Genomic DNA, 12128 nt, shown 5'->3' with positions numbered 1-12128 from the left:
ATATATATATATATATATATATATATATATATATATGCATGTGTGTATGTATGTATGTATATATATACAGCAGGTGAGATAACTATTGAACACATCACCAATTTCTAAGTAGCTATATTTCTAAAGGTGCTGTTGGCATGAATTTCTCTCCAGATATTCAGATATTGGTAACAACCTATTCCATCTACACAGGCAAAAAAATTCAAACCATAGATGTCCATAAATTTAAGTAATTTGTAATAATGAGAAATGACACAAGGAAAAAGTATTGAACACATAAAGAAAGAGTGGTGCAAAAAGCCATGAAACGTCATGACACCAGCTGAAATCTATCAGTAATTAGAAAGCAATCCTGCCACTTAGTAAAAAATAATATCAGCTGATTCAACTGATGGCCTGTAAAAAGGTGTCTCACTGCTCAGGTGCCACAATAGAAACATCTCATGATGGGTAAACCCAGTAAGCTGTCTGAAGACCTTTGCAACCTTACTGTTGCAAAACATACTGATACCATTGGTTGGAGAAGAATTTCTAAACTACTGAAGGTCCCAGTGAGCATTCTTGGGGCCATAATCCAGAAGTGGAAAGACCATAATTTCACCATAAACCGACCACGACCAGGTTCTCCCCACAAGATTTCAGATAGAGGAGTAGAAAGAATTATCAAAAGAGTTGTCCAAGAGTCAAGTACCACCTGTGGTACAGAAAGACCTGGAATCAGTAGGTACATTTGTTTCAAAGAAAACAATAAGTAATATACTCGACCTCCATGGCCTGTATGCATGCTCATCACTCAAGACTCCCATTGCTGAACAAAAAGCATGTTCGAGCTTCTTTACAGTTTGCTCAACAGTATTTAGACAAGCCTGTGAAATACTGGGAGAATATACTCTGGTCAGATGAGACCAAAATGAATCTCTTTGGATTCTATAATACACACCATGTTTGGAGGTCACAAGGCATTGCATATCACCCCATAAACACCAAACCAACAGTGAAATTTTGAGATGGGAACATCCTGGTGTGGGGCTGTTTTTTAGCAGTGGAAACTTTGTATAATTGAAGGAAGGATGAATGGACAAATGTGCCGACACATTCTTGATGAAAATCTGCTGCCATCTACCAGGATGATGAAGATTGAATGAGGATGGACATTTTAGCAAGATAATGATCCTAAACACTCAGCCAAGAAAACTCTCAACTGGTTTCAAAGAAAGAAAATAAAGCTGCTAGAGTGGCCGTCCAATCTCCTGACCTGAATCCAATAGAAAATGTATGGAAGGAGCTAAAAGTTCATAGAAGGAGCCCACGGGACCTTCAGGATTTGGTGAGTGTTTGTGTGGAAGAATGGGCCAAAATCACACCAGAGCAATGCATGCGACTAGTTTCTCAATACAGGAGACGTCATGAAGCCGTTATTAACAACAAAGGCTTTTGAACGAGGTATTAAATAAATTTCAGTAAGCGTGTTCTATACGCTTCCCTGTGTCATTTCTCATTATTACACATAATTTAATTTATGGACATCTATGATTTGATTTATTTTCCTGTGTGGATTAGATGGGTTGTTACTGACAACAGAATTTTATATCAACAGCACCTTTAGAAATATACTGTCATTACTCAGGTAATTGATGATGTGTTCAATACCTATGTCATCTGCTGTGTGTGTGTGTGTGTATATATATATATATATATATATACACACACACACACACACGGTATATGTGTATATATATATTTGCAAACTACCTTCTCATCATGTATTTAATTTGTATGTTTACTCTAAAATGTCATCTTTTTCTTTTACCTATAGGATACTTTTACCCCAGAATGCAAATTTAAGGAGTCTGTTTTTGAGAATTACTACGTCATCTATTCGTCGACACTCTATCGGCAGCAGGAGTCTGGCCGTCAGTGGTTCTTAGGACTAAGTAAAGAAGGACAAATCATGAAAGGAAACCGAGTGAAAAAGACCAAACCATCATCACATTTTGTACCAAAACCTATAGAAGGTAACAATCTATTCTTTTTTATATGTGTCCTCCATAACAATCTGGATTGGAGTCTGAGGTTTTCCGTAAAGATATCTGTGATGGCAGCACAGTCATGGTATACATTTCTGACGTATGTTTCTTTATACGGTCTATGTATGTAAGTGATGTACATGTGTCACAGATAAAAAAAAATCTATAGTAAGCTAAAGAAGAATAACAAAATGGAGTGAACTTAACCATGTTAGGATGTACACAAGAATGAATGGCCCCAAGTACACACGGAGGACCGCATATAGATAAGTAGAACGAAAGAGACAAAGTCCTCCAATACCAATAAACTTTAAATATAAGGAATTTTTTATTCAAGTACAAAAACAATTTTTAAGAACAGTTAAAAGTAGGAAATGCCAGTAAACCATACATGTGATGGAAAAACGCAAACGCTGGATGTTTAAGTAAGCAGATTATGCCGTAAATAGGACAATGTATATATATATAAGGTAAGCCATATATAAGAGAGACCACAGATCAATATAAATCAAGATATCGATAAAATTAAGTACAAGATATAAAGTGCAAAGTGCAGAAATAACTGAATTAATTTATGTGGCTATAATATATCTAAAGGCATAAAGCAATACACGTTAAGTCAATACCATTATGACTAAAATATCAGGCTACGTATGTGTGGTTTACTGGCATTTCCTACTTTTAACTGTTCCTAAAGATTGTTTTTGTATTTAAATAAAAATGTCCTTATATTTAAGGTTTATTGGTATTGGAGGACTTTGTCTCTTCATGTTAGGATGTAAATGGAAGGCTGGGAACCGTGAATCGTTGGGTGCAGAATCCTGTTGGTGAGAAGCATTATACATATGAAAAGCAGGTGGAGAAACACCACCAGGTAAAAATTAGAAATCCTTTCTGGAAAGTCCATTAAAAATAGTAGATCCATGTGAAGGATGCAGAAACTGACTCGTGTCTGGCGATACAAAAGCCCATAATCATAGTAGTATAATCAAAATAGTATGAATAAGGGCGTTTGTAACAGCGTCCGTCTCTGCGTCCCTCACATGGTTTTTTTACTGGACTTTTAATACAGTTTTTAATTTTTACCTGGTGATTGTGCCAAGCTACTCCCTCAGTTTTCCGTAAGTAGGCCGATGTACTAGTATAAACCTCCTTATAGCCACAGTGTGTATTTTTACAGCCAAGGTATAATATTATAGAGCACCTTTGAGCCGCGGTGAGACTCAATTATGTAAGACCAGAGACTGACCGCCATTGCTTGTTCTTACTACAGATCATTTTCCTTTTGTGAGCAGAAATTTATATACCGTATATATTGCATTACTTGGCTTTTTGCTTCTTGGTCTATTGTGCTTTTTTGTATGTCAATAGGAGGGTAATATGCTCATTACAAGCCGTGGCAAAGCAGTGAGATTTACTGAGCGATTTACAGCTAGATCTTACTGAAAAGAGATTGCAAAGTTTTGAAGCTTTTGTATCCTGGAGAATGTCATGTACTTCATCACAAACCGTAGCGCTATCTGGCCATCATTCCATTAAATGCATTCTGCTGTTCACGGCAGACAGATTGCTTTCCGAATTCTGTTCCTCCTGGTGCTGTCACGTTATTGTATTTCCCTGGACAGCCATATTCAGGCACAGAAAATGCCAGACACGAGACAAACCTCTGTAGCACATTGACCACCGGACCCCAACCTCCTTGGCTTTGTTGGGTGATGTTAGACATCGTCATTTTATTATCTAGCTGTAATGCATGTACTGACTATGGAAGATTTGTATTTTCTATATCTTGCAGGACTTTGTTATGAAATTGCTTTTGAACACTGTTCATAAGGGTAGTGGCACATGGGGTATGAAGGTATAACTCACAAGCCAAACCAGAGTATTTTGGACTGTATGAGTACATTGTTGAAAATGCAGACTGTACATTTTGAGAAAAAAATGTACTTTTTTGAATTTACCAAATGGCTGCAATGAAACAAAGAGTGAAAAATGTAAAGGTGTCTGAATACTTTCCGCACCCACTGTACTAATGCGTGCAGTTTGTATTATTTCATCTGATGATAGGTCCTCTTTAAGGGGAACCTGTCACCTTCAAAAACATGATTTACGTGTAGATATAGTGGTAATCTGCCGGTAAGCCAAATCAGAATATTTTGGATTGTAGGAGTCCGATGTTTAACAAGTCTCAACGTTTTCAAGTTAGCTGCATATTAAAGGGTTTGTACGGTCCAAATCAACAAGTCTGCAGTTTGGTAATCTGCAGGTAAGTAGCATTAAATTTATGTCTGACTGCCTTAGTGGAGCAGCAGTTAGAGGAAGAAAATTAAAGGGAACCTGTCACCCCCAAAATCGAAGGTGAGGTAAGCCCACCAGCATCAGGGGCTTATCTGCAGCATTTTGTAATGCTTTAGATAAGCCCCAGATGTATCCTGAAAGATGAGAAAAAGAGGTTAGATTATACTCACCCAGGGGCGGTCCCGCTGCGGTCTGGTCCAATGGGTGTCGCGGTCCGGTCCCTCTCTTCTTATGATGACGCCCTCTTCTTGTCTTCCTGTTGCGGCTCCTGCGCAGGCGTACTTTGTCTGCCCTGTTGAGGGCAGAGCAAAGTACTGCAGTGCACAGGCGCCGGGAAAGGTCAGAGAGGCACGATGACTGCAGGGAGCGACTATAGGGAGCTGTAGGAGCAGTGACTGTAACTGCTCCCAGCGCAGCCCTAATGACTGTAAGCAAGCAGCTGCTGGAAGAATTTAACTTTGTTCTCCCTGTAGCCGATACTCCAGGAAGGCAGTCAGAGATGATATTAATACTGCTTACCTACAGATTACCCATAGATCTACAGGTAAACAGTATTTCTGTAGGTGACAGACTCTCTTAAATTCCGAGATTATTAAGACTTTTAGTGCTAGTTAAACCACTGCAGGAGCCAGTTTGATGTTTTTGATGCCTGTTTTGGGGGATTTGTGAAACATATATTAAGGGAAGGAAGAAGTTGATCCAACTTCTGATCCACAATTCAAAGAGACGTGGTGTGAAATAATGAAGTCTTTATTTCCAGAAGAGTTAAAAATCAATAGGGAAATTAAAAATACAAAATATAGGAAACAAAACCCTCTGTGATGGAGGGAGCAGTAGGGGGGGGGGGGGGGGCACAAAAACACCAGACACATTTCGAATGCAAGTGTGTTTTTAGGCTTGGTTTAAAAACAAACATATATTAAAGCAAATGCTTAATATCTACTCATTGATTCTGTTGTAATTTTTGCCCTTTGAAGCTGAAATCCGTTAGTGCCTGTATAGTTCTGCCACCATTAGTACATGAGCATTTTCAATTGGTCCTCGTACCATCAACATTCTTGTTCTTTGAGGAAACAATACATTTTAACTAGCAAAATAATAATTGAATAAAATTAGGATGCTTTGCATGTTATGTATACATCCCAAAGAGAGTACACAAAGGTGTATAAGGTTACTGTGTATAATAAGGTGATTTAATGGATTTCTAGAACGGGAAGGATGCAGGATCTTTATGCCGGATGGTGTGATTAAGATGGAACGTGGGAGATTGAAGAAAAGCTGCACATACGAGATATGTCCCACTTGTTCAGTGGCAGCATTTTCCCCTCACATTCCCTCCGGCACTTTAGTTAAATATGAGAGACTTCAGTCAGCAAATCAGCTCGCCATTCACTGCAATTTCCTTTTAGCGCTTCCCGGTATCAAACAGCACATAGGAAAGCAAATGCATTCATTGAATTTCCTGATACAACGGCGCATTGCTTCCCCCACCTCCCTTTTATGGGAGAGGAAGATAGCTGGGAAACCCTGACTCCTTTGTTACAGGATAATTATTCATTTGGTGTGCAATCAATTCCCTTGTATAAGGCATTACACTTTCTCATGTCTGCCCTATCTTCCCAGTGCAGTGAGTCCTTATTAACTCTCCAGTGATGTATGGATGTGTTACCTCTGCTGGAGCCCTATGCAGCACATGCGGTTATATCTCTGTTTTTGTTTTTTCTTGGAGAGGGTATTCTGGTAATGTGTTAGCACTTACTAATAAAACCCTTGTATGACATGTTTACAGCATGCTTTCATGTTTCATTTCTCAGGGTTCACAGGTTGGTTGTAGCGTCTGCATGTTGCCAGCATTGTTGGCATCACACAGCAGTCAATGTAGAGTTTTGGCTGCAGCACTCATCATACATCCAGGAAACCAGGTCGTCATACCCACAGATAAATGCACGCCACAATCACAAGCTTTCATTTAAACGGGCCCATAAGGTGTTTTCCTCTCACCCCGAGTTTGAGGACCTGATTCAGCGAAACGGGGAGCACCCGGACAAGCGTTTTTCAGGGCAAAAGGCCTTGAAGGTTAGGTACCCCTTTTCTGCTGAGCTATGTAGTAAATGGGCAGAAACTCCTTCAGTAGATCCACCGGTGTCCCGTTTAGCCTCTAACACTTTGTTGTCCCTTCCTAATGGCTCGTCTATTAAGGATCCTACGGATCGTCTTATAGAGAGCTTGACTCGTTCCGTTTTTTAGGATTCGAGTTCAGCACTTTTTCCCTCTTTTGCGGCAGCTTGGGTTGCTAAAGCTATGATGTCTTACTGTACCGTCACACTATACCATTTCGATCGCTACGACGGTACGATTCGTGACGTTCCAGCGATATCGTTACGATATCGCTGTGTCTGACACGCAGCAGCGATCAGGGATCCTGCTGAGAATCGTACGTCGTAGCAGATCGTATGGAACTTTCTTTCATCGCTGGATCTCCCGCTGTCATCGCTAGATCGGTGTGTGTGACACCGATCTAGCGGTCTAGCGATCTAGCGATGCGATCCAGCGATGCGTTCGCTTGTAACCAGGGTAAACATCGGGTAACTAAGCGCAGGGCCGCGCTTAGTAACCCGATGTTTACCCTGGTTACAAGCGTAAAACTAAAAAAAAACAAACAGCACATACTTACATTCTGGTGTCTGTCAGGTCCCTTGCCGTCTGCTTCCCGCACTGTGACTGCCGGCCGTAAAGTGAAAGCAGAGCACAGCGGTGACGTGCTTTCACTTTCACTTTACGGCCGGCAGTCACAGTGCGGGAAGCAGACGGCAAGGGACGTGATGGACACCAGATGTAAGTATGTGCTGTTTGTTTTTTTTTAGTTTTACGCTTGTAACCAGGGTAAACATCGGGTTACTAAGCGCGGTCCTGCGCTTAGTTACCCGATGTTTACCCTGGTTACCCAGGGACCTCGGCATCGTTGGTCGCTGGAGAGCTGTCTGTGTGACAGCTCCCCAGCGACCACACTACGATTTACCTACGATCACGGCCAGGTCATATCGCTGGTCGTGATCGTAGGTAAATCGTATAGTGTGACGGTACCCTTAGTCAGAGTCTTTAACAAAGGCTCTTCAAGAAAGAGATTTGCCAGCGGAGCTGGCAGAAATGTCAACTCAGATAGCGCTTGCTGGAAGCTATCTGATCAATGCATCCTTAAGACGGTGCCTCATCTGCAGCGGCAAATGCAATTGCCATTAGAAGGGCGCTCTGGTTAAGAACATGGCAGGTAGACTCTACCTCTAAGAAGTCTCTTACAACCCTACCGTATCAGGGGGGTCGCTTATTCGGAGAGAAGCTGGATCAGGTTATTTCAGATTCCACAGGAGGGAAAAGCAAGTTTCTTCCACAGCAGAGGATTAGACAGCCTTTTTGTCGCCAATTTCAGGCCCGTTTCAGATCCTTTCGTAATACTAGATGGGCTCCAGCACCGGGCTCTGCTGCTCAGGGTCGACCCAATCAGGACCGAGACAATCGGATCTCCTATACGGCCAACCAGGGGGGAAAAATGCGTTCCCAGCCAACTAGATCCAGAGGATCTAGGACTCAAAGGTTTTCGGCCAATTAATCCACAACCGGTGGGTGGGAGAGCTCGTGTCTTCAGGTTACAAGATAGAGCTGGTCTGTCAGCCTCCTCGCCGATTCTTCCCATCCCGTCTTCCCAGGTCCGAGTCCCACCGACAAGACCTGTTCAATTCCATAGAGTCCCTTTGTCTCAGCGGGGTCATCTCTCCTGTTCCAAGGGAAGAAAGGTTTCAGGGGTTTTATTCCAATCTTTTTATAGTACCCAAAAAAGACGGAACAGTAAGGCCCATTCTGGATCTCAAACGCTTAAACAAGTTTGTCCACGTTCGTCACTTTCGGATGGAATCTCTCCAGTCAGTTATTGCCTCAATGGAAAAGGGAGAGTTCTTGGCCTCGATAGACATTCAGGATGCCTACCTACATAATCCCATTTTTCCTCCTCATCAAAGATTTCTCCGGTTCGCCCTAAACAACTTACACTTCCAGTTCACGGCTTTACCCTTCGGGCTGGCCTCCGCCCCCAGGGTGTTCACGAAGGTCATGTCAAATGTGGTGTCCATTCTGCACTCCCAAGGCATAGTAGTCTTGCCATATTTAGACGATCTTCTGATCAAAGGGCCGACCTTTCAAGCTTGCAAGGAAAATGTCAGCATTGCTCTAGACACCCTTTCTCGTCTGGGTTGGCTAGTAAATTTAAGGAAGTCATCCCTAGAACCATCTCGGAGGATTTCATTTCTAGGAATGATTTTCGACGCCTTTCCCCAGGTCAGGCAGGATCTTTCATGGTGGTTAAACAGCTCGTCCCTACTGAAGGGGAAACCCTTTCCTCCAACCAATTGGCTAGTGGTTACAACAGATGCCAGTCGCCTAGGTTGGGGAGCGGTGTTCTTTCACCACACTGCTCAGGGCCCTGGTCTCCTCGGGAATCAGATCTTCCTATCAATCTCTTAGAGATTCTTGCAGTTCGACTAGCTTTGCAGTATTTCCACCATCTTCTGGTGGGTCGCCCTGTCTGGATTCAATCGGACAACGACACAGCCGTGGCCTACATAAATCATTAGGGGGCACCCGCAGCAAGGCAGCCATGCAGGAGGTAAAAGAATACTGTTCTGGGCAGAGAGGAATCACTCGGTGATTTCAGCAGTCCACATTCCTGGCGAAGAGAACTGGGTGGCAGATTTTCTCAGTCGACAGGGTCTAGCGTCCGTGGAATGGTCTCTCCATCCCGAGGTATTTCAGCAAATATGCCATCGATGGGGGACTCCGGACGTGGATCTAATGGCGTCCAGGAGGAATGCCAAGGTACCCAGATTTGTCGCCCGGTACCGAGATCCACAGGCAATCGTTGTGGATGCGCTAGTGCTGACTTGGAACCAGTTTCATCTCTCTTATCTGTCTGGCACTGCTCCCGAGGGTAATCAAGAAAATCAAGTCAGAAAGAGTGCCTTCTATTCTGATCGCCCCGGATTGGCCGCGGCGGACCTGGTACGCGGACCTAGTACAGCTTCTCGCCGGAGTTCCATGGCGGCTCCCCGATCGTCCGGATCTTCTATCTCAAGGGCCGATTTACCACCAGAACTCAGGGGTCCTATGTTTGACGGCCTGGCCGTTGAATCTTGGGTTTTAACTCAGGCAGGGTTCTCCCAAGAGGTAGCAGATACCATGATCAGTGCACGTAAAACTGTTTCGGCCAGAATTTATCACACTTGGAAAGTTTTTCTTTCTTGGTGTAGAGGGCGCGGGCTGCCTCCTCTGCGTTTTTTCCATCCCAAATATTCTAGCCTTTCTCCAAGCAGGCCTGGATTCAGGGCTGGCTCCAAGTACTCTTAAAAGGCAGATTTCAGCCTTGTCGGTCCTTTTTCAGTGCAGGATTACTACTAACCGACAGGTCTGGACCTTTTTTCAGGGAGTCCTTATAAGGTCCCTCCTTATAAGACTCCTTTGGAAGCTTGGGATCTTAATTTGGTCTTAAGGGCTTTACAGGACGTTCCTTTTGAGCCTCTTCAGGAAATTCCCTTGACTTTCCTTTCCTGGAAAGTTGTATTCTTAGTGGCCATAACTTCCATAAGGTGGGTATCAGAGCTGGCAGCCCTCTCCTGTCGTACTCCTTTTTTACGGTTTCATCAGGATAAGGTAGTGCTCAGACCAGCACCTTCCTTTTTGCAGAAGGTTGTTTCCTCGTTCCACATTAATGAGGATATAGTTCTTCCCTCTTTTTGTCCGGCGCCTACACACCGTGTGGAAAAAGCTCTCCATACGTTGGACCTGGTGAGAGCGCTGAGGAGATACATTTCCTGAACAGAACCTTTTCGTCAGACGGATGCTCTGTTTGTCCTCCCAGAGGGTTGCAGGAAGGGATGCGTGGCCTCGAAATCTACCCTGGCCAGGTGGATACATGCGGCCATTCAGGACGCCTATCGCGGCTGATGGTTCCGGCTGGAATCAAAGCTCACTCCACTAGAGCAGTGGGGGCTTCCTGGGCGATTCGGCATCAGGCCTCAGCAGAACAGGTTTGCAAAGCTGCAACCTGGTCTAGTTTGTATACATTTGCCAAGCACTACAATGTCCACTCCCAGATCTCTGCTGATGCAAGTCTGGGTAGAAGGATTCTTCAAGCAGCGGTGACGCACTTATAGACAACAGTTGTCTGGAAAATTATTACTGGTGAGTTAATTTCCCACCCAGGGACTGCTGTAGGACATCCCACAGTCCTGTGTCCCCCAATGAGGCGAAGGAAAAATAGGGATTTTTGTGTTACTCACCGTAATATCCTTTTCTCTGAGGCGCTCATTGGGGGACACAGCTCCCTCCCTGGCGGCTACTGTCTTCTTGTATCTGATATTATCAGTTAGTGAGATCTTTTCTAGACATAAGTTTTCTGTATTTATGCTGATAATATTATTTTCTGGTTCTCCTACTGCTTTTGCACCGAACTGGATTCTCTGGTAGCCAGTGTCAGGGTGTATACAATGGAGGAGGAGCTAAACTTTTTTATGTTTACAAGGTGTCGGCCTCCTGGCGGCAGAAGCATACACCCACAGTCCTGTGTCCCCAATGAGCGTCTCGGCGAAAAGGATTTTACGGTGAGTAACACAAAAATCCCTATTTTAAAATTATCACCAAAATGATCACCAACATTGCTAACGCTGACAGCTGAGGGTTGCAGCCCGCTGTTGTCAGTTTTGTTTGGCTGGTTATCAAAAAAAAAAACAGGGCAACCCATGAGGTTTTTTTTTTAAATTACACTATGTTCCAAATTATTATGCAAATTACATTTTTCTCGGATTTTCCTAAATGGTCGGTGCAAATGACAGTGAGTCTAATAAAAGTCATCACCCGTTAGAGTATACATCGAATTTTATTGCAGAAACCTCCCAATGATAACAGTATAATCTCCAAAATGAATAAAAACTCAAAACGCACTGTTCCAAATTATTAGGCATAGTAGAATTTATAAACATTTGATATGTTTTAGAGAACTGAAAATGCTCATTTGTGGAATTTGCAGCATTAGGAGGTCACATTCACTAAACAAAACAGCTATTTAACTCCAAAACATCCTAATAGCCAAGTTACATGTTAACATAGGAACCTTTCTTTGATAACACCTTCACAATTCTTGCATCCATTTAACCTGTGAGTTTTTGGAGAGTTTCTGCTTGTATTTCTTTGCATGAAGTCAGAATAGCCTCCCAGAGCTGCTGTTTTGATGTGAACTGCCTCCCACCCTCATAGATCTTTTGCTTGATGATACTCCAAAGGTTCTCTATAGGGTTGAGGTCAGGGGAAGATGGTGGCCACACCATTAGTTTATCTCCTTTTATGCCCCTAGCAGCCAATGACTCAGAGGTATTCTTTGCAGCATGAGATGTGTGCGTTGTCATGCATGAAGATGATTTTGCTCCTGAAGGCACATTTCTGCTTTTGTACCATGGAAGAAAGTTGTCAGTCAGAAACTCTATATACTTTGCAGAGGTAATTTTCACACCTTCAGGAACCTTAAAGGGCCCTACCAGCTGTTTCCCCATGATTCCGGCCCAAAATCATGACTCCTCCACCTCCTTGCTGAAATTGCAGCCTTGTTGGAACATTGTGGCCTCCACCAACCATCCACTACTCCATCCATCTGGACCATCCAGGGTTGCTCGACACTCATCAGTAAACAAGACTGTTTGAAAATTAGTCGTCATGTATGTCTGGGCCCACTGCAACTGTTTCGGCTTGTGACCACTGTTCAGG

The 12128-nt window shown here is 43.2% G+C and overlaps 1 protein-coding gene across 4 annotated transcripts in view; it reads left to right on the top strand.

Annotated features, from left to right (window-relative positions):
• FGF12 (fibroblast growth factor 12) overlaps positions 1–12128 on the top strand; it is an 803689-nt gene that overhangs the window by 772689 nt on the left and 18872 nt on the right. For all 4 annotated transcript variants that reach the window (XM_069727121.1, XM_069727124.1, XM_069727123.1 and 1 more), the window contains one exon: positions 1817–2015. In XM_069727121.1, the coding sequence (XP_069583222.1) occupies positions 1817–2015 (199 nt within the window). The remainder of the gene's footprint in view (positions 1–1816; positions 2016–12128) is intronic.

Source organism: Ranitomeya imitator, chromosome 5, assembly GCF_032444005.1.
Source record: "Ranitomeya imitator isolate aRanImi1 chromosome 5, aRanImi1.pri, whole genome shotgun sequence".
In the NCBI taxonomy this organism is placed as follows: Eukaryota; Metazoa; Chordata; class Amphibia; order Anura; family Dendrobatidae; genus Ranitomeya; species Ranitomeya imitator.
Note: the sequence above shows the minus strand (reverse complement) of the source record. Positions and strands in the feature narration are given on the sequence as shown.